Here is a 22,310-nt window from a genome sequence, read left to right on the forward strand (position 1 = left end):
CCCTGTTTTTTGGTTCAAAAAAAGGGAGGAAGGAGGTTTTACCCCCTGCTCTGGCATTACTCCTCACTCTTGATGGGACAAAGGAGTCTTGAGGTGCAGGAGAGCTGGTCCCACTGATTCCCCCCCGCCCCAGTATTTATCCCAGGCTGGAGATGAGCCAGAGAAGGTACCACCGGTGCCCAAATATGCAGCTGAGAGGCCAAATTTCCAGCTTTGGCCTCCCCGCTACATCCTTCTTCTTTCTAAGAACCCTGAATTCCCTGCCTGCATTTTGCTTTTACGGACCTAAAAGGACTTTTGTCTTTTATCTGAGAAAATAGCTGGTGCCAGGAGCTGGGCTATTGCAGACCAGGAGATCAAAAAGGCCAAGGGGAGGAAAAAAGGCAGAAGTCGTCTATGAAATGGTCGTTTGAGAACCGGTATTTTATTTTCACTTCCATCCAAGGCAGAGGAATAAGAGAAAAAAGCTCTTTCCATTTGTTTATTAAAATACAGCTTCCAGTTTATAGCCCGTAGATCAACAGGTAGTTTCTAGGCTTCATTTTCCAGCAGAGATTCCGGTGGGATGGGCAGCCTGGGGGTTAAAGCCAGATGTGCCCCAGCTGTCCGAGCTTGGATGGGATGCTCGGTGGAATGGGGGAACAGCTGGGAAGTCTCCATCACCAGCGCTCTGCTGAGGAGGCAGGGATCTGTTTAAACTAAACCACTTTGCAGAGAAAAAAAATCATTGAGAAAGGATCCTCTGGAAAGACAGGGTTGCATCCCTGCCCCCCAAAATCTCCTTTGACGTGGGCACTGCTGCTTTCCATGCCCACTTGACCTCATTGCATGGGTACGCTGCCTGCATCACCTCCATCCCAAGCCCCCGTGTCCATCCTTTGCCCGGCACCGCTGTAGCCAAGGCAGGAAGGATCCTGGCAAGGAGAGCAGGCGCGGAGCAGCCCCCCCCCCGTTCCCTCCCCAGGATGAATGATTGCCAGACGAGCGCCTCACCTGCTGAGCAGAATTTTAATCGAGTCTCATGTACCGGCTCCTGGTCACAGATACCCAGCGAGCAGATCACAGCCCCTCGGAAAGGAGCACAAAGCAGACTGTCACACAGAGTAATCCTATTTGTGTCTTGATAAAGATTCCTTCCTCTCCCACTCCTCCTCCATCTCTCTCTTTTTTTTTTTCATCTTTTATTTTGCAGGTAGGTGGAAGGGTGGCTGCTCCTTTCTGGGGGCCTTTTAGCATTCAGGTGGAGTCGTGAGTTTATAACACTGGTATTGCATTTTAATAGAGAGAGAGACAGGAGTGGAAGAGGGGAAAATAACGGAGAAACAAAGGAGAAACTGTGCGGTGCAGCCTGGGAGCAGGAGCGGAGGAGAATGGAGGAGGTCCTGGGAGGGTTGGGAGACCTGGGAGGGTCCATGGGGTAACTCTGGTGCACGTCTCCCCATCCTTGGGATGCTGCTACCCTGCTGGGCTCCCAGTAAGGTGGCTTGGTCTTATAACACCAACTAGGATTCCCACAGATCCCCCCCTCCAAACCTCTCCCTGTCCCCTCCAAGCCCACCCAGGTGTTTCTGCTGCTGGGATCTGGCTAATTGCTTAACGGGGACTGGTGATGGGTGAGGCTGAAGCTGATTTAGGCATCTGGCATCGCCCAGGAGCCTGCTGAGCCCGGAGGATTACTGGGATCCCTTGCAGTCCCCTGTGGCTCTGGCAGCATTTGCGCTCCTGCAAGCTGCCATTACTGAATTATTCCTAAATGGATTAGCGGGAGCAGGAGAGGGGGGAAAACCCTCCGAGAGCCGGGGGCTGCTGCTCGGTGCCTGCTTGCCCCCAAGCCATGGGGTGGTTTGGGGTCGGCGATGCCCTGGGCTGTTCCTCCTCTGTTTGCTTGGTCCTGGCACTGAAGCAGCATCCGCAGGAAGGTGAGAGGGCAGCGGGTGGCCGGATCCTGCCACCGGCCGTGCCCGCTCCGGGTAGGGCTGTCGATGTCTCTGCTGTGCTGCTGCCCTGTGGCTCTGGGCGCATCCCGGCTGAATTTAACACCTTCCCCAGGTTTTGGGCTCTGCCAGCCCTTGCAATGTGTGGGGCTGCACCCTGGAGAGGTACCTGCTCGGGTGGGGGGGCGAGGGGGTGGTGGACGGGGCTGTCTGGGTGCTCGGTTTGCCTTTGGCAGGGAGCTTCAGGCTGGTGGGGAGAAACTGGGCTTGATAATTTAATAAGCCTTTTCCATCTTTAAGATAAATTAACATCTGTGGTGTGTTTTGGAGATGTAAAGTGCTGTGTAAGTGTTAAGCATTGCATGATCCTGCGGTGCTAAATCATTCTAATGTACTGCGTGAGGTGCGGTGGCTCGGGTTAATTTAAAGGGCTTATTTATGGCTTGGGTGGACGGGACCTGGTGGGGTGGGGTGGGATCTGTCCTTCCTGGGGCAGGAAGCCAAGGGGAGACCTTGGGAGTGCTGTCCAGGGCAGAAATAAGGTTTTCTCTTTGGCGTCTCCCATGTTGGGTACTTTCGATGTTCAGGCAACTGGGGATCCTGCTGGGTGTCCCTGAGCTTCAGGTGGTCCCTGAGCCCCGATGTCCCCAGGGGCTGAGCTAGCCTGCGTGGCCAAGGGTTGGAACCGGCTTTCCCTGCGTGGTGCTGGTCCCCTTTGCCCAGGCAGCACCCAGAGGTACCCACAGCTCTCGTGCTGGCTGGCACCCGCGGAGCACGGAGGGGAGGTCAAAGCAAGCAGGGAGGCAGGCAGGCGTGGTACATGCAGCAATGAAAGCTTGGGATGCTCTGAACCTCTCCTTGCAATGCCCAGGACTGCCCAGCTCCTTGGTGGACCTTGAAGGGACTTGTTGGTGTCTGCTCTGCCCTGGGGCTGGGCTCTGTTCTTCCTTGGGAGATCCTGGAGTCCTTCTGACCTGCTGGGCAGATCCTGGAGTCCTTCTGACCTGCTGGCCTCTGTGTGGGCTGGACTGGAGGGTGCAGAGATGTGTGTCTTGGCATGGGTTAGGGTGGTTTTGTGTCTCCTGTGCCCAATTATGCATGGAAGCTACTGGATCAAAGCCTTTGGGTTTCCACCAAGACCCAGTAGAGCTGATCACCCACCACTTCATAGTCTTCCTCCATAAGGTGCTGGTCTTGGGTGCTGTGGAGCATCCCATGCCTGTCTAGTGGCACATGCTCCCACCTACCCGGTGGTCTTCCTTGATTTCCACCCCTTCCTTCTCCAGAGCAGGGCTTTGGGAGCATGGGCAAGGTGAGGGCATTGCAGTGGGGTGAAGATCACCTCTTTCTCCTGATGCTTTGTCTTGCCCCCTCCATCCCAGATCCCCCAGATCAGCTACGCCTCCACCGCGCCGGACCTGAGCGACAACAGCCGCTATGACTTCTTCTCCCGTGTCGTCCCGTCTGACACCTACCAGGCTCAAGCCATGGTAGACATCGTCAAAGCCCTTAAGTGGAACTACGTCTCCACCTTGGCCTCCGAGGGCAGCTATGGTGAGAGCGGTGTGGAAGCCTTCATCCAGAAGTCCAGGGAGGATGGTGAGTAGGTTTCTCCTGGGATGGGAGCTTGGTGTGGGCTTTGGAGCAGCTGGGGCTGGAGGAGAAAAGGCAATGGCTGGGGATGGGTGGATGCATCTGGTGGGCTTCTCGGCTTGAGCTGCGATGTGATTGTGGCGCACGAGCAGGGCTAGGTGGCATGGTTCTGGGGACAGCCCTGGGGCAGTGTGGGTTTTGGGGCTGCCCTGCTGATTGCAAGGACAATGTGGTGGCCAGGAAGGATCCAAACTCTCCAGCAAGGATCGGGACCAGCAATCCCAAGCTGCCTCCACTCTGCAGGGCAGGCTGCTTTATTGCTGCTGGCTCTTTTTGGAAAACATCTCGAGATCCCATTCCCTGCTTGCCAGGAGACCTCAGATCTGCTGAGCTTCCTCCATGGCTGAGCCACGGTGCTGGGCGCGTTCCAGAAGAAAAGGCTTTTACAAATACTCCCAGGTTTTAACAGAAAATAAAGTTGGCATCACCGCATGCTTCGCCCAATTTTAGTGGAATTATCCTCGAGGGCAGGTGCTTTAATTTGTCTATAGGCTTTGGACAGGCGGAAAGTCTGTGCTCAGCAAAACTCTTTGGGAGGATTTGTCTGGAGTCAGAAAGATTTTGCTGACAGGAGCACTGGGATGCTTAGGGGGGATTAGCAGCCTTGGGAATGGCAGAGGAGCTTGTGGGTACCCGCTGGTGGCCGAGCATCAACCCTGGATGGGCTGGGCTGGGTGAGGAGCCCTGGGGATCGCTGTTATGGGTGCTATCACCATGAGTGCAGAGCCACCCTGAGACCCCACGGAGTGACCGGCACAGCACCGGGGTCCCTCCTGGCTCCGGCATCATCACTTCGCCTCCACAGCATCGTGTGCACGGGGTGGGATGGGAGCTAAAGAGTGTTTTCCGAGGCAGTTAAAACCCTGCAGTGCACAGGCTGCTGCCTATTACTGGCTTAACTGTATCTGAATGGCACATTAAGTTCTGGCAAAATCGGTGGGACACCAGCCTATCTGGAGCTAGTCAAACTGTGTTACGGCCTTATAAATGGATAAAGGGAATAAAAGCTTCTAGGTGACGAGCTCCTAATCAAAGCCCTATAAATAGGAACAGCGTTAATTCTGTCTTGCGTGCACGCCCTGGCACTGGGAACCGGCTGTGCTTTTAATATGCAGAGAAACCCATCTGGGGATTCAACCTGGAAACTGCTCTTCAGGATTTTAACTTGAAAAGCAGAATATTTTTACGGGGTTGTGGTTGAGCAAGAAGGAGCGTGTGGGGATGCTTCGGAACAGGCGGGTGCGATGCTCGTGCCCTGGGATGGGGATGCAGGTGTGAGCAGTGCTGGGGTGCCCGCGCCGAGCTGGGGTTGTGTCCGCGCAGTCGGGTGTGACGGCGAGTTGCTGCAGGGGATGATACGTGGATCTGCAGATGCAAAGGTGCCGGGGGGGGGTGCGTGGGTCCAGGGGTGTCCTGCAGGGTGGGGTGCCCCATGGAAGGGCTGCGAGCAAAGGGCTGCCCTTATGGCGATGTTAACAGCTCCCAGGGTTTGTAAATGCAAACAGCAGCCCCAGCTGGTTAGTGCTGATAATGAGATTCTCGTCTGACTATAGGAGCAGTAAGGGAAAGCAGCCTTTTTTGGGGGAGGTGGGGGCATTTTTGCATTATTTCCAGCATTTTTCCACCCAAAAAAAGGGAGTTTCCATGCCCGCCTTGGGCCGGCAGAATCTGCCCAGCGAGATGCCCAGGGCAGGGCTGATGGGACTGCTGGGTGACACAGGGGGGGGGTGGGGGGTGTGACAGGGTGAAGCAGCTTCGTTAGCCTGTGCCTGGCTCTGTTGTGCCCTTATCCTGCAGCAAGCAGGGCTGGAGGATGCTCTGCATCTGCTCCAGCACCCATGGTGCTGCTCCCCGGGGTGCTGGGCTGCACATGGCTGGGGTGAGAGGGCTGGGGCACAGGCAGGATTGGAAGCCACGCTCCTCCTCCATTAAGCACCAGTAAGGAGCGGTGGTTGTGACTGGTGGCCCTACTGCAGCGCGAGCACTTCTTCTCTCGGATACCTGTGGTTACCGCAAATTCTTATAACCAGATGGTTAACGATATGACAGTGTAATTGCAGAGTAAACAAGTGTACATGGAGTCGAAATGCACGTGTATTAATCTGGGGCTGAGGCAGTCCTGTAATTTGTGTATCCACGTAACCCAACGATTATGTGCATTAGTGATAATTTAGTTATCAAAAAGCATAATTCCACTGTAATTGCAGTATAACAGCGGCGTAAGTGCAGCCTGTGTGTTATCAGCAGTAATGCCACGCCGCAGGAATACGTTTATTTAGAAGAGCCATCGTTTATCAGCCGGAGTCAGGGCGCCGGGGCAGCAGCTCTCGCTTGGGTGGGCTCCAAGCTGTTTCCCAAAGCATCTCCCCTGGGAAGGAGCACCGGGGGGTCTCACCCTCACTGCTTTGCCCATGGAAGAGGGCTCCATGGCTGTGAATAATGGTGAGGTTGGACCAAGAACATGCTTTTTCTTTTTTTCTTTTTTTTTTTAATTTTATTTTTATTTGAAGATCTCCCAGTCTTGCCCCCTGTGGTGGCAACTACAAGGGTGGAGGAGGAGCTGGGCTGCACCTGCTTCATTTCTCTGTCTTCCCCCCTAAAGATGGCTCTGCTGACACTAAATACCTTTACACCAGCACAGAGCCACTAGGAGCAGGTGAAGAATCTGGCCTCTCCTTCATAGCCTGTTTGTATATGCCTGGCACTCATTTGCATTTCTCCAGCAGCATGAAGGGTCCTGCGATTTATTGCTGCTTCAAGGTGCCTCCAGCATGTCAAAGTGATGTAAAAGGGCTGTCGGTTGACTGAGGATCTGGCCTCTGCCGAGGGCTTGCCAGCAGTTTGTCAAGCGATGGAGTTTACCTGGTCGGGGGTATTTATGCTGGGAGAAAGAGCCCTGCAGGAGGGAGAGCGGCGGGGGCAGCGCAGGGGGTCTCTGACCCGACCCGGGGATCAGGGTGAGCATCTCCCGCTCTCCTCCTGAACTCGCTCTGCTTCATTTTTCATGCCAAGCCTGAGCCTTCAGAGTCAGTTTTTATTTCCATCAGGCAATAATGCTCATTGCTGTAGTTAGCAGTTAGCATTCAAGCTGTTTGCTTTCTGATGCATTATCAACTTGACCTTCAGTTTCAATTTTTAGCAAAGCCTCATGCTAAAGCCCTCGCTGTCGCAGTGGAAAGTGTTTTTGCTGGAGGCACAAACCCACTCCCTCCGCTGGCGGGGAGGGAAGGCTCTCACCCCGGGGACAGGTTATTCCTGCAGCCAAGGCTGGCCCTGGGTTACCAAGACATACTGGCACGTCTTATATATTGCAATTATTCTGGCAATTATGCTGTTGGCTCCTGGTGATTGCTGGTGGTTGCACCGATGGCCAGCTGGTCCTTATTTAGTAAATGCTTTTTTTTTTTTTTTTTTTTTTTTTTTTTTTTTGGTGCTAGCATTGCAGAGGTGTTCAGCCTGCAAAGGGTGAATTTCCTTTGGCCATTTTAAAGTGTTTTAAGTGCTTCCCTCAAAGCATCCTGCTCCTCCAAAGCATCCTGCAAAGGCAGTGGGTGTCAGCTGTATTTACGCTGGGCACCAGCGCAAGGCAGGGCCAGCACTGGGGTGTCTCCAGTGTCCCCATCTCCCACCCCTGGTGTACAGCATCACCCCCTGACCCCATTCCGTGGCATTGTTGGGGTGGATGGGCAGACCCGTCAGCAGCCCTTTGGTTCTGGGTGTGCTGACATCTCTGCTGTTGCCGAGCTCTTGGAAATGAAGTATTAGATTTATGTTTATGTAATTTAGCTGGTGAGCGCAGCATGTTATGCCATGCGTCGTAATGTGCAGCGCTCGGTTTTGTGAAGAGGGTAATATTTCCAGCCAAACGCAAGACTCCTTAGTCATGTGTCTGGATCAATTTTACACTGTCATTTCCCCCCTCTGCTGTTTTATCCTTCGCTGAGTTTTCTATATTTTTTAGTGAGGAGGCTGATATGTATTTGTGATGCATTTGTTCATCCCCATGTGACATTCATGGCTGTCTCCTTCTGGTTTCAGCCGGGTTCATTACTTTTGGTTGATGTGTCAGGATGTTGCACCCAAAAAGCTGCTCCCAAATAAGCAAAAATAGGCTGTGTCTTTATGGCAGATCTGTATGTGCAATCCTGGATGTGGCTAATCCTGGTTATTCGCTGGTTTTGGGGAGTGCCTTTGTTCTGGGTCCCATGGATGTTGTCCCCAGCTGGGATGGATGGGAGGATGATGCTGGTGGGGCCCTGTCCCTGGAGTTCCCTCCCCAGCTGAGTGGGCAGGAGTTCAAGCGAGTGACCTTCAGCCCTGTGGCAGCGAGGTGTGATGAGCGGTAAGGCAGAGCAGGGCTGGTGATCCAGCTCCCTTTCATCCCTGAGGACGGCTGTTCTTGTGCAGTCAGCACTCAATTACCACGGCTCACCGGAGGGCTCTTATTTGCTGCCGGCGTCTCGGTTACCCAGCCAAATCGTCCCATCCAGCAGCCAGCGCAGAGTTGGATGGTTTTTTTTGTGGCATGATGCCATGAGCCCAAAGGGTCCCTGCTCTGCGGGAAGGCTGGCTTTTGGGTCAGTCTTTTCCTGTGGGTGTTTTCTGGCTGATAACGCCAAGGCTGGTGGCATCTCTGGCCCCTCTGGGGCTCAAACGGAGCATCCCTGAGAAGTCCTTTCATAGTATGGCTCATGAAGGGTCACCAGCATGCTTATACTCACCCCCTGAGCTTCTGTGCTGGACTGTATCATCCCACCCTCTGCCCAAAAATTACCCCCAGCTCTCACTGATGCAATGCCTTCATGCAGGACAGGGCAGCTGGAGAGACAGGTCTGGCCACTGAGGCTCTGCTGCCATCGTTGCTTTGGGTCCTGCAACTCTCGCAGGCTCCTTGGAGGCAGAAACCATGTTTCCCGAGTTATTTTCCTATTCTTCCCCCCCCCCCCCCGCTTCTTTTCTTTTTGCTATTGTCAGTGCTGTGTACCCCAATACAGCCTGAAGGGAGCTGTGCCTCAGTTTCCCCACCTAAAAACCTTCCCTGCCCTTGAGCTGTTTGCTGGTGGATGCAAAGTGTCCGGCAGGCTGAGACTGGGGAGAGCCAGAGCCAGACTGGGACTACTGGGCACCGCTGCCTGGAAAAACACACGCTCCAGGCCTGGATGCCTTTGCTGGCCGAAATCTGCCTGTAAATAACACTGCCCTCGCTTCTTCCCTCCGCTCCTTGTTTTGGCATCTCGGTGGGAGCGGGGAGGGAGGGGAGTAGGGCCGGGCGAAGAGGAGCTATTAGTTGTGGTCGAGGCTGGTGCGCGGGCTCTGGCTCGCAGCCCAAAGCTGGGTTATGGAGGCAGCTCGAGTCGATATGTTGCTTGTGAATATTTTTGATGTGTGTTGTGGGTGCCCACAGGCTGGCGACCCCGGCTGCGTTGTGCCAGTGCCAGTGGTGAGGTCTGGGTGAGACGGGAGACGCGGCCGGGGGGGTCAGTGAAGCGGGGAGCCTGGGTGTTTTCTGTGGTGTGGGCTTGGGTTAGGAGTGCTGAGCTGAATTATTATGGTAAATGAAGGGAAAAGCTGTCTTTGCTTTCAGGACTCACCTGGCACTTCAAGCCCCGGCTCCTGGAGCTGCGTGATGGGTGGGGGGCTCTGCTGCAGGCAGTGAACTCCAGCCTCTGACTGCAGAGCAATGCTCCCTGTGCACAGCAGTAGATGGGGGAAAGACTGCAAAATCCTGCTAGAAACCTCCCCAAAAATCCCAGAGCGTCCTGGCTCTTCTTAGTTCAGTGCTGCAGTAGGGTGAGGGGGAAGGAGATGCAGCTCGCCCACAGAGGGGCTGCAGGAGCTGGGGGGGCTTGACTCACCGAGTCCCTGATGAGGTCTTTGGCATAAGAGCTTTCCCGTGGACACAGACCGTGGTGCTGTTACTTACTTGCATGAGGAACCTGAATTTTCTGCTCCCCAGTGCCCTGCCCAGGGCCCTAGGCTTGAGCTGAAGACTTGCTTTTTTTCTTCTTTTCTTTTCCCCATTGCAAATTCATTAATTGCCGATTTAGCCCAGCAATGCAGGCAGTTGAAAAGCAGGCTCAAATTGCTCGGATTGATAATGCCTGATGAGATTTCAAAACACTGAAGAGCAGCGTTTGAGCCTGTTCCAGGGATGAGGTAGGCGGCAAGTGCCGGGAGCCTCTGGTGATGGGGATGCATGGTGCAGAGCTCAGGACACACAAGGAGGGACCCACCATCCCCAAAGTGGGACCAGGCTGAAAAAACTTGGGGGTTGGGGGGCTGCTGTCACTCCCTGCTTTGCATTGCCAGGAGGGAAGGGGTGAGATGCCCGCCTTGCAGTGATGTGCAGAAGTTTACAAGTTGAGAATCTGGCTGCACCAGGGGGATGCGCTGGGGCTGGTTTGGGGTGACAAAGGGGGGTCAGTGTCCCCAGGCACACCTGAGCTGATAGCGGAGGTGCTTTGCCAGCAGTGGGACTGGGACTCGTAGGATATTGCAGCCACCATGTGGGATAATCTGGGTATGGCTGTCATTAGGGCTCTGCCGCAGCAAAGGTGAGACCACACCGTGGGTGGTGGGACCAGGGTGGGCTCGCCAGTGCTGCTGTTGTCCCTTAGCTCATGCCGTGGCGTTGGGCTGTTCCCTCATCACACCACGCTCCCCAGCCGGCCTGTCCGTGGGTGCCATGGGATGTAGGGAGCGTTCCCCAACCTGCAGAGGCGCATGCTGCTGCAGTGTTGAGGGTGGGTGGGTGGGTGGATGGAGGATGGAAGCCCCCGCCCGGTGCGGGGCATCCTGTGCTCTGTGGTTAGACCAAAGTGTACCAGGCTCACGATGGTGCAGGAGCTTTGCTCCAGGAGGGCAAAGAGCCGTGTCCCTAATGACTTCTCCTCTACTGAGTTGGTTCCTGGAGGCTTTGAAGTGACATGAATAATGAATCCCAGGGCAGGGAGCAGCCTGCCGCTTGCCAATTAAGACTCTGGGCTTTGGAATCTTATTTAAATGGCTGGGATTAGGGAGGCCAGGAGCATGGAGGGAGCCGTGCAGGTGCTGCATGCAGACGGCCACCGTTGCTGAGTTGTGCAGAGCCTGGACCCCTCCTCGGGGTGCCTGGGGAGCACGTGTGGTGGTGCGGGGGACATGGATGTTGCCGTTCCCAGCACGGTTGAGCCAAGCCCCCCTTCTCTATGTGCCATGCCTGTGCTTGCCCAGCACTTGGCAGCTGCCGGCTCGGTGGGGAGCCCCAGCAGAGTGCTCCCTGATTGATGGTGTACGTTAGCAGCAGCAAAAGCTTATTAGCTACCTGCAATCAAGAGGGTGCTTCCCAGAGCAGCTGCGCTCCCACCGAGCCCTTAATGGTGGAGATTAAACCCTGACCTGTGTTTGACAACATGCGTTAACCCCACCTTAATGAGGAGAGTCCCTGCGGCCCCCGGCGAGCTGCGGGGATGCTGGAGGAGGCTGAGATCTCACTGGGCTGGGGGTGATGCCGGTGGGAGGGGTGCAGCCGCATGCTTGAGGATGGTGCAGGCAGCAGGTTGCTCCTGGGGGGCTTTGCCCTGCCCTGGGTCGGGGGGGATACACTCACAGGCAAGCCATGCACGGCGGGGATGGGTGCATGGGGCTGGTGGGTGGCACTGGGTGCAGACCCTCGTGGTTTTGCTCCTGGGGCCACCTCGGGGTGGCACTTGGGTGCAGGCACATCCCTGGCCCTGTGGCAGGAGGGTGGGTTGTTTGCTGGACAACGAGCCCCGCGGCAAATCCTTCCCTTGGCAGAGCTGCTCTTGCTGCGTGTCCCTGTTCCGCGTGGGAGATTTTTCCCTCTTGCCCTGCGCTGGGACCTGTCTGGGTGAGATGGGGCAGCCGCTGCTTATTAACCAGGGTGGGCTTGTTACAGCAAGCTCCGGCAGGCAGCAGAGAAAGAGCTGCAAGTGCAGTGCCAGACACGCTTGGCCACCTCCTGTAATTACGTCCCCACCATTTCACTTTCCCTGTCGGTCTCCGCTTCCGTGGATGCGGGCTGCTGAATATTGCATCCTTGGCTCTTCCTAGCAGCCTCCCTGCGAAGCTGCTGGCTCTGTCATCATGGGGCTGGGCTGCCACCGCTGCGGGAGCTCTGGTGCTCTGGGTGCTCCCAGGCCCTGAGGCTGCAGCTCTGGGTGCCTGGTTGCTTCCCCAGCCCACAGGGGATTTGGAAATGGGCTCAGGTTGGGTTTTCAAGGCTGTTTCTTGCTGCAAGCGCCCTGCATCCTGCGCTGCCATCTGTCAGTGATGGCATGCATGGGACCGCGTCTGAGCATCCTTAAACTGGGCACCTGTCTCCACGCTGCCTCCAGCAGCTGGTTGTGAGATGTTGCCCTGATCCTGGAGGCTTTCCTCGCTGTTCCTACTCCTCTTTGGTCCTTTCACAAAGCCGGGGGAGGAAAGGGGTCCCTGTACCTTGCCTCCTGCTTTCTCCCAGAGTCAGACTTTGGCCTGAGTTGGGAAGCGATGCTGTGCTGTCCTGCTGGAGGAGGGAGAGTGGCCACCTCCTCCCCATGGCCACCGCCGCCTCGCTTTGATTTCTTGCTTTAAAGGAGTGTTTTGACTAAATGGATTTTTGTGCGGAAGACGGTAGGAGCATCACTTGGCAAATCCCCCTTCCCGCTGTGGCGCCTGGGGTCCATGAATAATGCAGGCACTGAGAGCCTGGGCTGCTGGAGGTGAGCAGGGCTGCCCCGAAACGCACAGCTCTGCCTGCCCCACCCCCGACCCCTTTGACCCCTTTTTTCCATTATTAAGAAGATTTCATGAATTAAGAAGATAAAAATGTTAAGTGGTGTTGTCAGCATCAGTCCGTGGGGCTGGAGGAGGACGCTGGGGGAATGGGGGGCTCCCAGACCCCCCCGGGGGCTTTTACCCAGGCTGGTTTTGTGTTATTTTTGAGCTTGGAGATCCCTGATGAGCTGTAGCAAAACTTAGGGCCCAGGCCTGGCAGCCAGGCTTTGCAGACATCTGTGTTCATCCTTGGGGCAGTTTTCTCCCAGCATCCAGCCACTTTTTTGGGGCCCCATCCCCACTTTCCCACTGGCCTGGCCACGTCCCCCCTCACGTACTCGGTGCTCTCCAGCCAGTGCATTAATAAAGTCCTCATTACATCCTAATTGCCTGTATCCCTTTTTTGTTACATTCCTCGTTAGTTTGATTTAACAGAGCTGCCGAGCGGCTTGGTCATTTCTGAATTGCCATTGATTTAGTATCTTTTCTTATTTATTTACGGGCCCATCTCCTCTGCCACCCGCTCTCGCCACGTGTAGGAGGAGGTGGTCCCTGCTCCAAGTTTGCCCAAGGCCATTTGCAAGTGCCACCAGGATCCTGGGGATGCTCAAAGCCCCTGCAAGGAGAATAAAGCCCTCGTGGAGGGCCCCAGGGCAAAGCCTTGCTGCTGTGCCAGGAAAGCCTGGAAGCTGGCTCGGCTCTGGCTGTACTGGGAAGGGGCTGGTGCTGCAGCTGCCACATGCACACCTGGACCCGCCGTGTCCCTGTGTTGCACACTCGTGGTGCGCATGTGTTCAGGGGCACGTGTCGCGGTGGGATGTGTCACAGCGTGTGTCTTCTTGCACGAGCCCAGAGCAGAGGAGCCTGGCTGTGTTGGTGGCTGGTGGCACACGGGTGTGCGCTTGTGTCAGCCCTGAGCTGTCACTTGCACGTGCACGCACCTGCCCGACTGCGCCGGGGCTTTTGGAAAGGGTCTTGTGTTTGCAAACTGCTGCTTTTGTTGGATTTTCTCCTTTTATTGCCATGGAAACTGTAATTAAGCTGCACCAGCTCCTTAGTTGTCACCTCTGGTGGCACAGCTGGTGCCACGCTGGCCTGGCCGGGGGCTTGGTGGTGACCGGGGCTGAGTGTCCCCCAGCCAGGGATGCGCTCGTCCTGCCGGCACTGCCTGCTGCTGCCCGTCTCGCCTGGCTGATCTGTCTGTCCGGGAGTCTGTTTATCCAACTCCCTCCTCTCCATCCATCTGGCTCCCCATATGGAAAACACACAGCAAATTGGCCCAATTTCTTAGAATAGGAAAAAAAAGAAAAGCCCAACCTAACACCCCCCCCCCTCCCCCCTGTGCCGGGGCTGGGCGATGGTCCCCCGGCCAGTGGAGATTTGCTGGGGGATGCTGTTATCCCCATCCCTGCAGCCTCCCTTGCTGGATGCTCAGCACTCATCAGATCCCCCCTCTCTCTGCATTTGACTGCAAGGGGGCCAAGTTACTCCAGCTTTACTCCAGCCCAGTGGGAGGGAGCAATCCCTCTGCCTCGGAGCCTGTCCCCATCCCATCCTCCCCCTGCTCCTCTCCAGGGCCTTATGCTGGGAAATCTCTCCCTGCCACCATGTGCTAATTACTCTGACCTTTGCTTAAGCGGGCATCTTTTAATGACAGGCGAGGTATCAGCCATGTCATTTACTATGCAAATTGAGACCATCAATTACATTCAGAAGGTCCCACAATGTTTAATTTTCGCTCCCATCTCTCTTTTTATTGGCATTTGCAAAAATGCAGGAGCAGGAGGGCTCTGGCTTTTCGGAGCTGGAGGCTGGGAGCCCAGCAGCCATGTGTGGGGACTCTTCCAATTGCCAGCTTCCCCTCGTCTCTTTTAATTTTAATTAGCTGCTTTTGCAATCACTCTGTGGAAAGCTGGGCTGGGAGCTCGGCTGGTGCTGCAGGGATGGGAATAAAACCCTTTGCAGAGCCAGGCTGCTGTGTTGGGGGCGAAGGGCTGGTGCTGGGGCTGCAGCCCATCATCTCTTCTTCCTGTGGGCTGTTTGTGCCAGTATTTGACCACTGTGTGTGCAGAGCCCTTTGCAAAACCCAGTCCTGGGCTGGGGAGGGACTGGTGCCTGGAGCTGGCTGGAAAACCCTCTCTGAGCCACCGGGATGGGACCCTGTGTCTGTTGGGGGGATGGGGGGTGATGTGGTTGTGGCTTGAGGTGACAGGTACTTGGAGGAGTGGGTGGAAGGCAGAGAAGAGGTATGGAGATCCGGGATGGGAGGGAAGGTGGCACAGAAGGGCTGAGCTGTTGGGGAGAAGGAGGGGTGAAGGCAGTGACCTGGGTGAGGAGGTGTAAGGGCAAGGCTTGGGTATGTGTCCTGGGGGGCTGGCTGATGGTCAGGGGCTCTGTGGGCTGTGGAGATGGTGTGGTCCTGAGCCCCTCACTGGGGTGGGAGCTGGGGAGCCCCCCTGTTTACCTGTTGTGGGGATGAGGAGCCCTGGGAGAGGGGTTGTCCTGGGGGATGGGGGCTCGTGGGGGTGTCTCAGTCCCGGGGCTCTCTCTGCCGCAGGGGGTGTGTGCGTGGCCCAGTCCGTCAAGATCCCACGGGAACCCAAGCCGGGAGAGTTCGACAAGATCATCCACCGCCTCCTGGAGACCTCGCACGCGCGGGCCATCATCATCTTTGCTAATGAAGATGATATCAGGTGCGGAGGGGCTGGCCTGGCTGGGAAGGGAAGCTGGTGGGGGGAAATGCACTTCAGGGCACCCGCATCGAGCCTGTTGGGCGCTCTGCATGTGCCGTTGGCTGGGGCATAGGGTGTGGGATGCTGATGGCAGGAGCTGGGCACTACACCCGGAGCCAGCCGTGCCTGCAGTGTGCATATGTGTCTGCAATGTGGTGTAGATGTGTCTGCAACATGCAGCAGATTGTGCCTGCGTAGCTGCCTTCACAGCGTGGTAGGGACGTGTCTGCAACGGGAAGAGGATGAACTTGCAGCGTGGCATGGATGTGCCTGCAACGGAGAGAGGATGCACCTTGCAGCGTGGCATGGACGTGCCTGCAACGGGAAGAGGATGAACTTGCAGCGTGGCATGGATGTGCCTGCAACGGAGAGAGGATGCACCTTGCAGCGTGGCATGGATGTGCCTGCAACGGGAAGAGGATGAACTTGCAGCGTGGCAGGGACGTGCCTGCAACGGGGAGAGGACGCGCCTTGCAGCGTGGCAGGGATGGATCTGCAGCAGAGACCCACAAGAGCTGACTTTGGAGTGGCCGCCTGGCATGTTGCTGCCATCAAACCACAGCGATGCAGAGCTCAACAGAGGAAAGATCTGCTTTCTGCTGGCTTTGGAAACCCCTGCTGTCACCACCCTGCTGCTTCACGCTGCTCACAGCTTGGGTCAGAGCTGGCGCGGGTCCTCACTGAGCACCAGCCGTGGCAGGATCCAGGCACCAGTTCGGCTTTGCTGTGCAGCTTCAGCCCCCAGCGTGGAAGAGGAAGCCTCTCAGGGACCCCCCCTTGTCGCCTTGCCTGCCCAGTGGGGCTGGGGATGCAGCCACACTTTGAGGTGATGAGCTGCTCTGCAGGCGAAGATGCAATGTCTTGCAGCTCCCGTTGTTTATGGAGCAGAATGATTCACATGGAACTACCCCTGATTTTCTAAGTATCTAATTTATTAATCAGCAAACATTATGTAAATGTGGGTAAACTGCGATTTTAAATCAGTTTACATCAGATGTGCAAACGCTCTGAGTTTCTTTTTTCCTTCCTTAATAGAAATGTCTGCAAACCTGACATTTACGCGGGTGTGTGGTGAGAAGCGGGGGATTTACCTCGCTGTGTAAATGGCAAGTCCCATTAACTGGGGTTTGTAAACATTTACCCATCCAAATAGGATTACATCCCATGAACAGTGGTTTACATGCACCTACCTCGTGCTGGGTAAACGTGGGTTTTGCCCGGGAGTGGAGACTGCCGTGATCCCGACCCTCGTGCCAGGATGGGCTGCGAAGCCTGGAAGACGATGTGCTGCCTCTCCCGAAACACGCGGGGCCATGCTGCCGAGCAAGATGGTCTGGGGGTGGTTGTTGCTCAAATTTCTGCCTGGCTCAGATCGGGTGTAAATCACTGATCTCACAGGAATATCCTAGATTTGCCCTGGGGAGCTCCTGCCCCGCACGAGGACCATGGGCAACTGGAGATGCTGCTTGTGCTTGGAGCGGGACGTGGGCTTTGCTGACCAACCTGCGGTGGGATGCACCCGGAGCTGGGGGCAACCCCGGATGAGCATGGAGCAGCTGGCACGGCTCCCCGGCTGCTTGCTGGCCCCGTGGCTCCCAGAGCACGCCTGCCTCTTCCCTTCTTGTCTCCGCTCTTTGCTCAGTTTGTATGTGTTATTTTTTTTTTTTTTTCTCCTTATTACGTGTTTCAAACACCATCTGGACTTGAAATGATCAGCTCCCGACGGCGGGGGGTGAGTCACAAACCTGCCTCCTCACTGCACAGGGAGATGGGGAGGTGAAGCTGCCCTGGGCCCTGCTCCTGTGGGGCTGGGGACCCACACAAGCCCCCAGGGGGACAGCGAGCCCTGGGAAAAAAGAGCCTGGAGGGTCGGATCCAGGAAAGCTCCCATCCACTACTGCGATTTTCTGAACTGGCTGGTGCTATGGAGCATGCAAGCGTGTGCGGCTGAGTGTCTGGCCACGGTGAGGGATGCTTGGCAGGTCGGATGGTGTCTCCAGCTCCCAGCTGCTGCTCAGCTGCCCAGTTTTGCCCAGCAGAGCCCAGTTTAGCTCTAGCCTGGGCACTGGCAGCACTGGCTGGCCCTCTCCTGTGGCTTGCAATGCTGATCAGAGCAGAGCACACGCGTGCTCTCTAGTGCTGCTGCTTCTCCTGCCTGCTGCAGCATAACCTGATTTTTTTTCCTAATGTTGGGTAATTAAGGGGGAAATTCAATTACCAGTCAGCAAATATGCAAATGAGGTGCGAAAAGCAGCCTGTGTGCCTGGGCTGGGGAGGACGGAGGGTGTGGGAGCTGAGCAGCATGGTTTGCTCTCGTGTGTCCATATGCACCGGGTGGCTGGTGCCGAACCGAGTGCCCAGCACAGGAGATGCAAACAGCGCTGAGCCCTGCCCCACGCCAGCATCCCCGCTTCCACGGGCCCTGTGGTGCTGGCAAGTGCCAGTGCCTCTTGCTTCTCTCCACAGAAGGGTGCTGGAGGCGGCCAAGAGGGCGAACCAGACAGGACACTTCATCTGGATGGGCTCAGACAGCTGGGGCTCCAAAATCTCCCCAGTCTTGCACCTGGAGGAGGTGGCCGAGGGCTCTGTCACCATCCTGCCCAAGAGGGTCTCTGTCAAAGGTAAGGCGTGGCACTGGGTGGGTTCCTGCAACTCCCCTCCCCCCTCCCTGGTCGGTTGTCCTCTCTGACAGCATCCCCTTAACTGCAAGGTTTTGGCTGGGAAACAATCAAAGAAACATGGAACGGTTTGGGTTGGAAGGGGCCTGACAGACCATCTCGATGCCACCCCCTGCCATGGGCAGGGACACCTGCCACCAGCCCAGGTGGTTCCAAGCCCCGTCCAACCTGGTCTTGAACCGTGCCAGGGATGGGGCACCCACAGCTGCTCTGGGAACCCTGTGCCAGCGCCTCACCACTCTCACAGTGAAGGGTTTCGTCCTAATATCTAACCAACATCTGCCCTCTTTTCAGTGTAAAGCCACCCCCCCTTGTCCTGTCACTACATGCCCTTGTAAGAAGTCCCTCCCCAGCTTTCTTGTCGGCCCCTTTAGGTGCTGGAAGGTGCTATAAGGTCTCCCTGGAGCCTTCTCCAGGCTGAACAGCCCCACCTCTGCCAGCCAGTCTCCACGGAGAGGTGCTCCAGCCCTCTGACCACCTGTGTGGCCTCCTCTGGAGTCATTCCAACAGGTCCATGTCCTTCTTGTGCTGGGGCCCCAGAGCAGGATGCAGCACTGCCGGTGGGAGCAGAGGGGGACAATCCCCTCCCTCAACCTGCTGGCCACGCTGCTGGCGACGCAGCCCAGGATTCGGTTGGTTTCTGGGCTGCAAGTGCACGTTGCCGGGTCACGTTGAGCTTCTCGTCCACCAACACCCCCAAGCCCTTCTCCTCGGGGCTGCTCCCGATCCATTCTCCATTCTCTGCCCAGCCTGTCTTTGTGCTTGGCATCGTCCCCACCCACATGCAGGACCTTGCACTTGGCCTTGGTGCACTCCATGAGGGTCGCACGAGCCCACCTCCCCAGCCTGTCAGGGTCCCTCTGGTGGCATCCCTTCCCTCCAGCGTGTTGACCACACCATTTAGCTCGGTGTCACAGTGAACTGGCCGAGGGTGCGCTCGATCCCACTGCCCATGTCGCTGGCAAAGGTGTTGAACAGCACCGGTCCCAGTACGGACCCTGAGGAACACCACTCACCACTGGTCTCTGCTTGGCCATGGCACAGCTCTTCTGAGCACGACCATCCAGCCAATTCCTCACCCACCGAGTGGTCCATCCATCAAACTCATCTCTCTGCAGCTTAGAGACAAGGATGTCAAGTGGGACAGCGTCCAATGCTTTGCACAAGTCTGGGTGGATGACACCAGTTGCTCTTCCCTCATCCACCAGCGCTGTAACCCCATTGTAGGAGGCCACCAGGTTTGTCAGGCACGATTTGCCCTTCGTGAAGCCACGCTGGCTGTCACCAGCCACCTCCTTATTTTCTGTGTGCCTTAGCACAGTTTCCAGGAGGATCTGCTCCATGGTCCTGCTGGGCACAGAGGTGAGACTGACCAGCCTGTAGTTCCCTGGGTCTTCCTTTTTTCCCTTTTTTCAAAAATGGGGGTTACATTTCCCCTTTTCCAGTCAGTGAGAGCTTCACTGGACTGCCATGACTTGTCAAATATGATGGACAGTGGCTTAGCAACTTCATCCGTGAGTTTCCTCAGGACCTGCGGGTGCATCCTGTCAGGTCCCATGGACTTGTGCACCTTCAGGTTCATTAAATGGTCTTGAACCTGATCTTCTCCTACACCAGGTGGTTCCTCATTCTCTCAGCCCCTGCGCCTTGGGCAGTGTGGCTTCACTTGCCAGTGAATGACACAAAAAAGTGGTTGAGTACCTCAGCCATCTCCATATCCCGGGTAGCCAGGTCTCCCATTTCCTTCCAGAGAGGGCTCACATCTTCTCTAGTCTTCCTTTTATAACCGACATACCAAGAGAAGCTTTTCTTCTTGCCCTTGATGTCCCAGAAAGACTGTGTTTTGCACTGGGTCTTCCTGAGCGGGTTCTCCAGCCTTCAGCCTTGCCCAAGTGGCACCTCAGACACAAACCCACCGCGGTCTTACATGTCACCAGGCCCCGTCAGTCACAAGACCCTCCTGCCCTCTGCCTGGGGAGTTTTGGGCCACGCTGAGCATCTCTCTGCCATCCCAGAGATTTTTCCCTCCATCCTCTCTTCCCCGGGCAGGTTTCGACCGCTACTTCTCCAGCAGGACGCTGGACAACAACCGCCGAAATATTTGGTTTGCTGAGTTTTGGGAGGAAAACTTCCACTGCAAGCTGAGTCGGCACGCGCTGAAGAAGGGCAGCAGCATCAAGAAGTGCACCAGTAAGAGTGGTGGGGATGCTGTGGCAAGCAGAGGCTCGTGGGTGTGCGCTGCTGTATTGCACGGGGTGCATGGGGACGTGAAGGTGATGGCAGGGAGCCCAGGGCAAGCGTTAGAGAAGTTTCACTTGCCTTCCCCTTATGGCCTTTCAGCACAGCCATGTCCTTATTGCTCCAGAGCCGCCAGCCCAGCTCAAGGCAACTATGCGGCAATTAATGCTCTGTGCGGGGCAGGCTCAGTTGTGTGTTTTTTTATGGACTAAGCATCAAAGCTAGGTGGGAATTTGGGAAGACCTGGGGAAACATTGGCACTTCTGCAGCGTGGGGAATGTGGGTGACGCCGAGCAGCTCGGCTGCACGGGCACTCGGGTGTCTGCTGGGCTGGTGAGGGCGGTGGCTTGCTTAAAAGTGGACGAGAGTGTTGCACAAAAATGCTTTTGTGCATCCCGATGTGCTGTGTGTGATTGAGAAAGCGGGTGGAGCCTGCTTGGTTTGTGTGTGTGCAAAGGCACCGTCCCCGTGCAAAGCTCCCAGGGCTGCTCCCTCTCACGCAAGCTTCTTGCGCATCCCCCTTCCCTTGGCCCCGTCTTTTGTGAGTACAAAACCACCTGGATTTGGGGGATTTGGGGCTGAATCCTGCATTGCTTTGCAGCATTTGAACAATTGCCTGTTTCTCACTGTGGGCTTGGCAGAAGCACTGTTGTCCCATGTAAGGCACGAAGCCACCGGTGCATCCTTGCTCCCTTGCTGGTGGCTCCTGCCTCACCTGAGCAGGGTAAAAGCTGGGATGACTGTGGAGAAATGAGGCCAGTTGATAGCACAGGGTCAGGATCCAGGTCTTGCTTAGCCAGCATTGAGGTTGGGGCTGTGGCACACTGATGCCTGCAGGGAGGGTGCTGCCAAGCATCCCACGGGAGGGTGCAGGGGTACCCAGGGAGGAGGTGATCACCCTGGGACACACGCTGGAGTGGTGTTTGCCTGTTTCTTGTTGCAAATTGCTTTGCTGATGTTCCCCTTTGTCCACTCCCGGCAGGGAGGCCAGCAGAGCCTGATCCTAGGCCCCTGACCCCCTCCTCAGGCCCCACTGTGCATTTTTAGCTATTTCCAGCTAAAAGAGAGGCTTGTAGGGATTAATGCAGTAAACAAGGCAACCAGGGGATCTGTCTTGCTGACAGCACTGCTGCTGAGGTGATGGTTGGAGGCTCAAGGAGATGACATGTTTACTGAGAGATGGGAGAGATTTACTGCCTGCCTGGCACCGGCTGAAGACAGATAACGACACAGCGGCTCACAGGCTGCGACATGGCAGGACTTGGGGATGTTTGTGCATCCCCCCCATCCCCTTCGAACGGATGCCTGTGGAAGCCGTGGCACATCAGCAGGCAGATGGACCTGGCTGTGCCTGGAAAGTTTGATCATTAAGGTGTTGGGTTTTTTTCCCCCTGCTTTCACCACTGAGGATGAGACGGATGGTGCTTCCATATCCTCTCCCTTACAGGCATCAAATCATCAGCTGAGGATCTGGGGACACCTCTCCTTCCCCACAAGGGCTTTCCAGTGCTGCAGCTTCCCCAAGTAGTCTTGTGTCTAATGCATAGGTGTGAGTTTGGTAAGCAGCAAAGGCATGCAAGAAACCTGGCCATGGCCATGGCTTTGGGTAGCTGAGAGTGCCTCAGCTTTCCCGATTGCATCAAGAAGTCCCCGGCAGGAGGAAATGCATGAGCAGGTCCTGCAAACCACTGATCTCTTCATCTTCACAGTAATGTGGCATTTCAACAAACAATATTTCAGGGCCAAGGTATTAGTGGAGGCAGCTGAAACCATGACATGGCAAATGTCCTAGGAACTGTCTTTAAATTATCTAAATTTGTCAGCAAATAAATTATCTCCTGAATGTTTGCTTGGCAGATATGCAAAGCAGGGAAATAATGCACAATGAAGCAAATAACTTGCCCGTGCAGATCCATGCACTCCTGCTTTGCTCAGCTTATGCAGATGTCCTGCTTGGGGCTGTTTTCTAGAGGGAATTGTACTGACTTCCCCCATGGACTTCAAGTTTGGGTAGAGCCCAGCAGGCACAGAGAAATGCTGCCTTTGCTTGCTTTTGCACCCCAAAACCCAAGCTGGAGGGTCCCACCACTGAACAGGACAGCTCACAGCTCTCGTTCATGTATGGGAGAGCTGGGAGGAAGGTGAGGAGTGAGGGCTGGCGTGGGAGACCAACCCTAGCATCCATCAGGACCCGTGCGCTCCATCCCCAGGCTGTCCTGCTGGGACTAGGACCAGAATCGGGTCAGGACCTGTCTCCTGGCTGCTTTCGCAGTAGGACCACCTCAGCATCCTTCCTCACCTGCAGGCTCCCTCCGCTG

At 55.9% G+C, this 22,310-nt stretch overlaps 1 protein-coding gene across 1 annotated transcript in view; it reads left to right on the forward strand.

Moving 5' to 3' along the window:
• The window catches only part of GRM4 (glutamate metabotropic receptor 4), a 53,680-nt gene that overhangs the window by 15,192 nt on the left and 16,178 nt on the right, over window positions 1-22,310 (forward strand). The window contains 4 exon segments of the mRNA XM_055819970.1: window positions 3,317-3,533; window positions 14,902-15,037; window positions 17,543-17,697; window positions 19,804-19,944. Of these exon segments, the coding sequence (XP_055675945.1) occupies window positions 3,317-3,533; window positions 14,902-15,037; window positions 17,543-17,697; window positions 19,804-19,944 (649 nt within the window).

The sequence above is a fragment of the Falco peregrinus genome, chromosome 16 (genome assembly GCF_023634155.1).
Source record: "Falco peregrinus isolate bFalPer1 chromosome 16, bFalPer1.pri, whole genome shotgun sequence".
Lineage (NCBI taxonomy): Eukaryota > Metazoa > Chordata > Aves > Falconiformes > Falconidae > Falco > Falco peregrinus.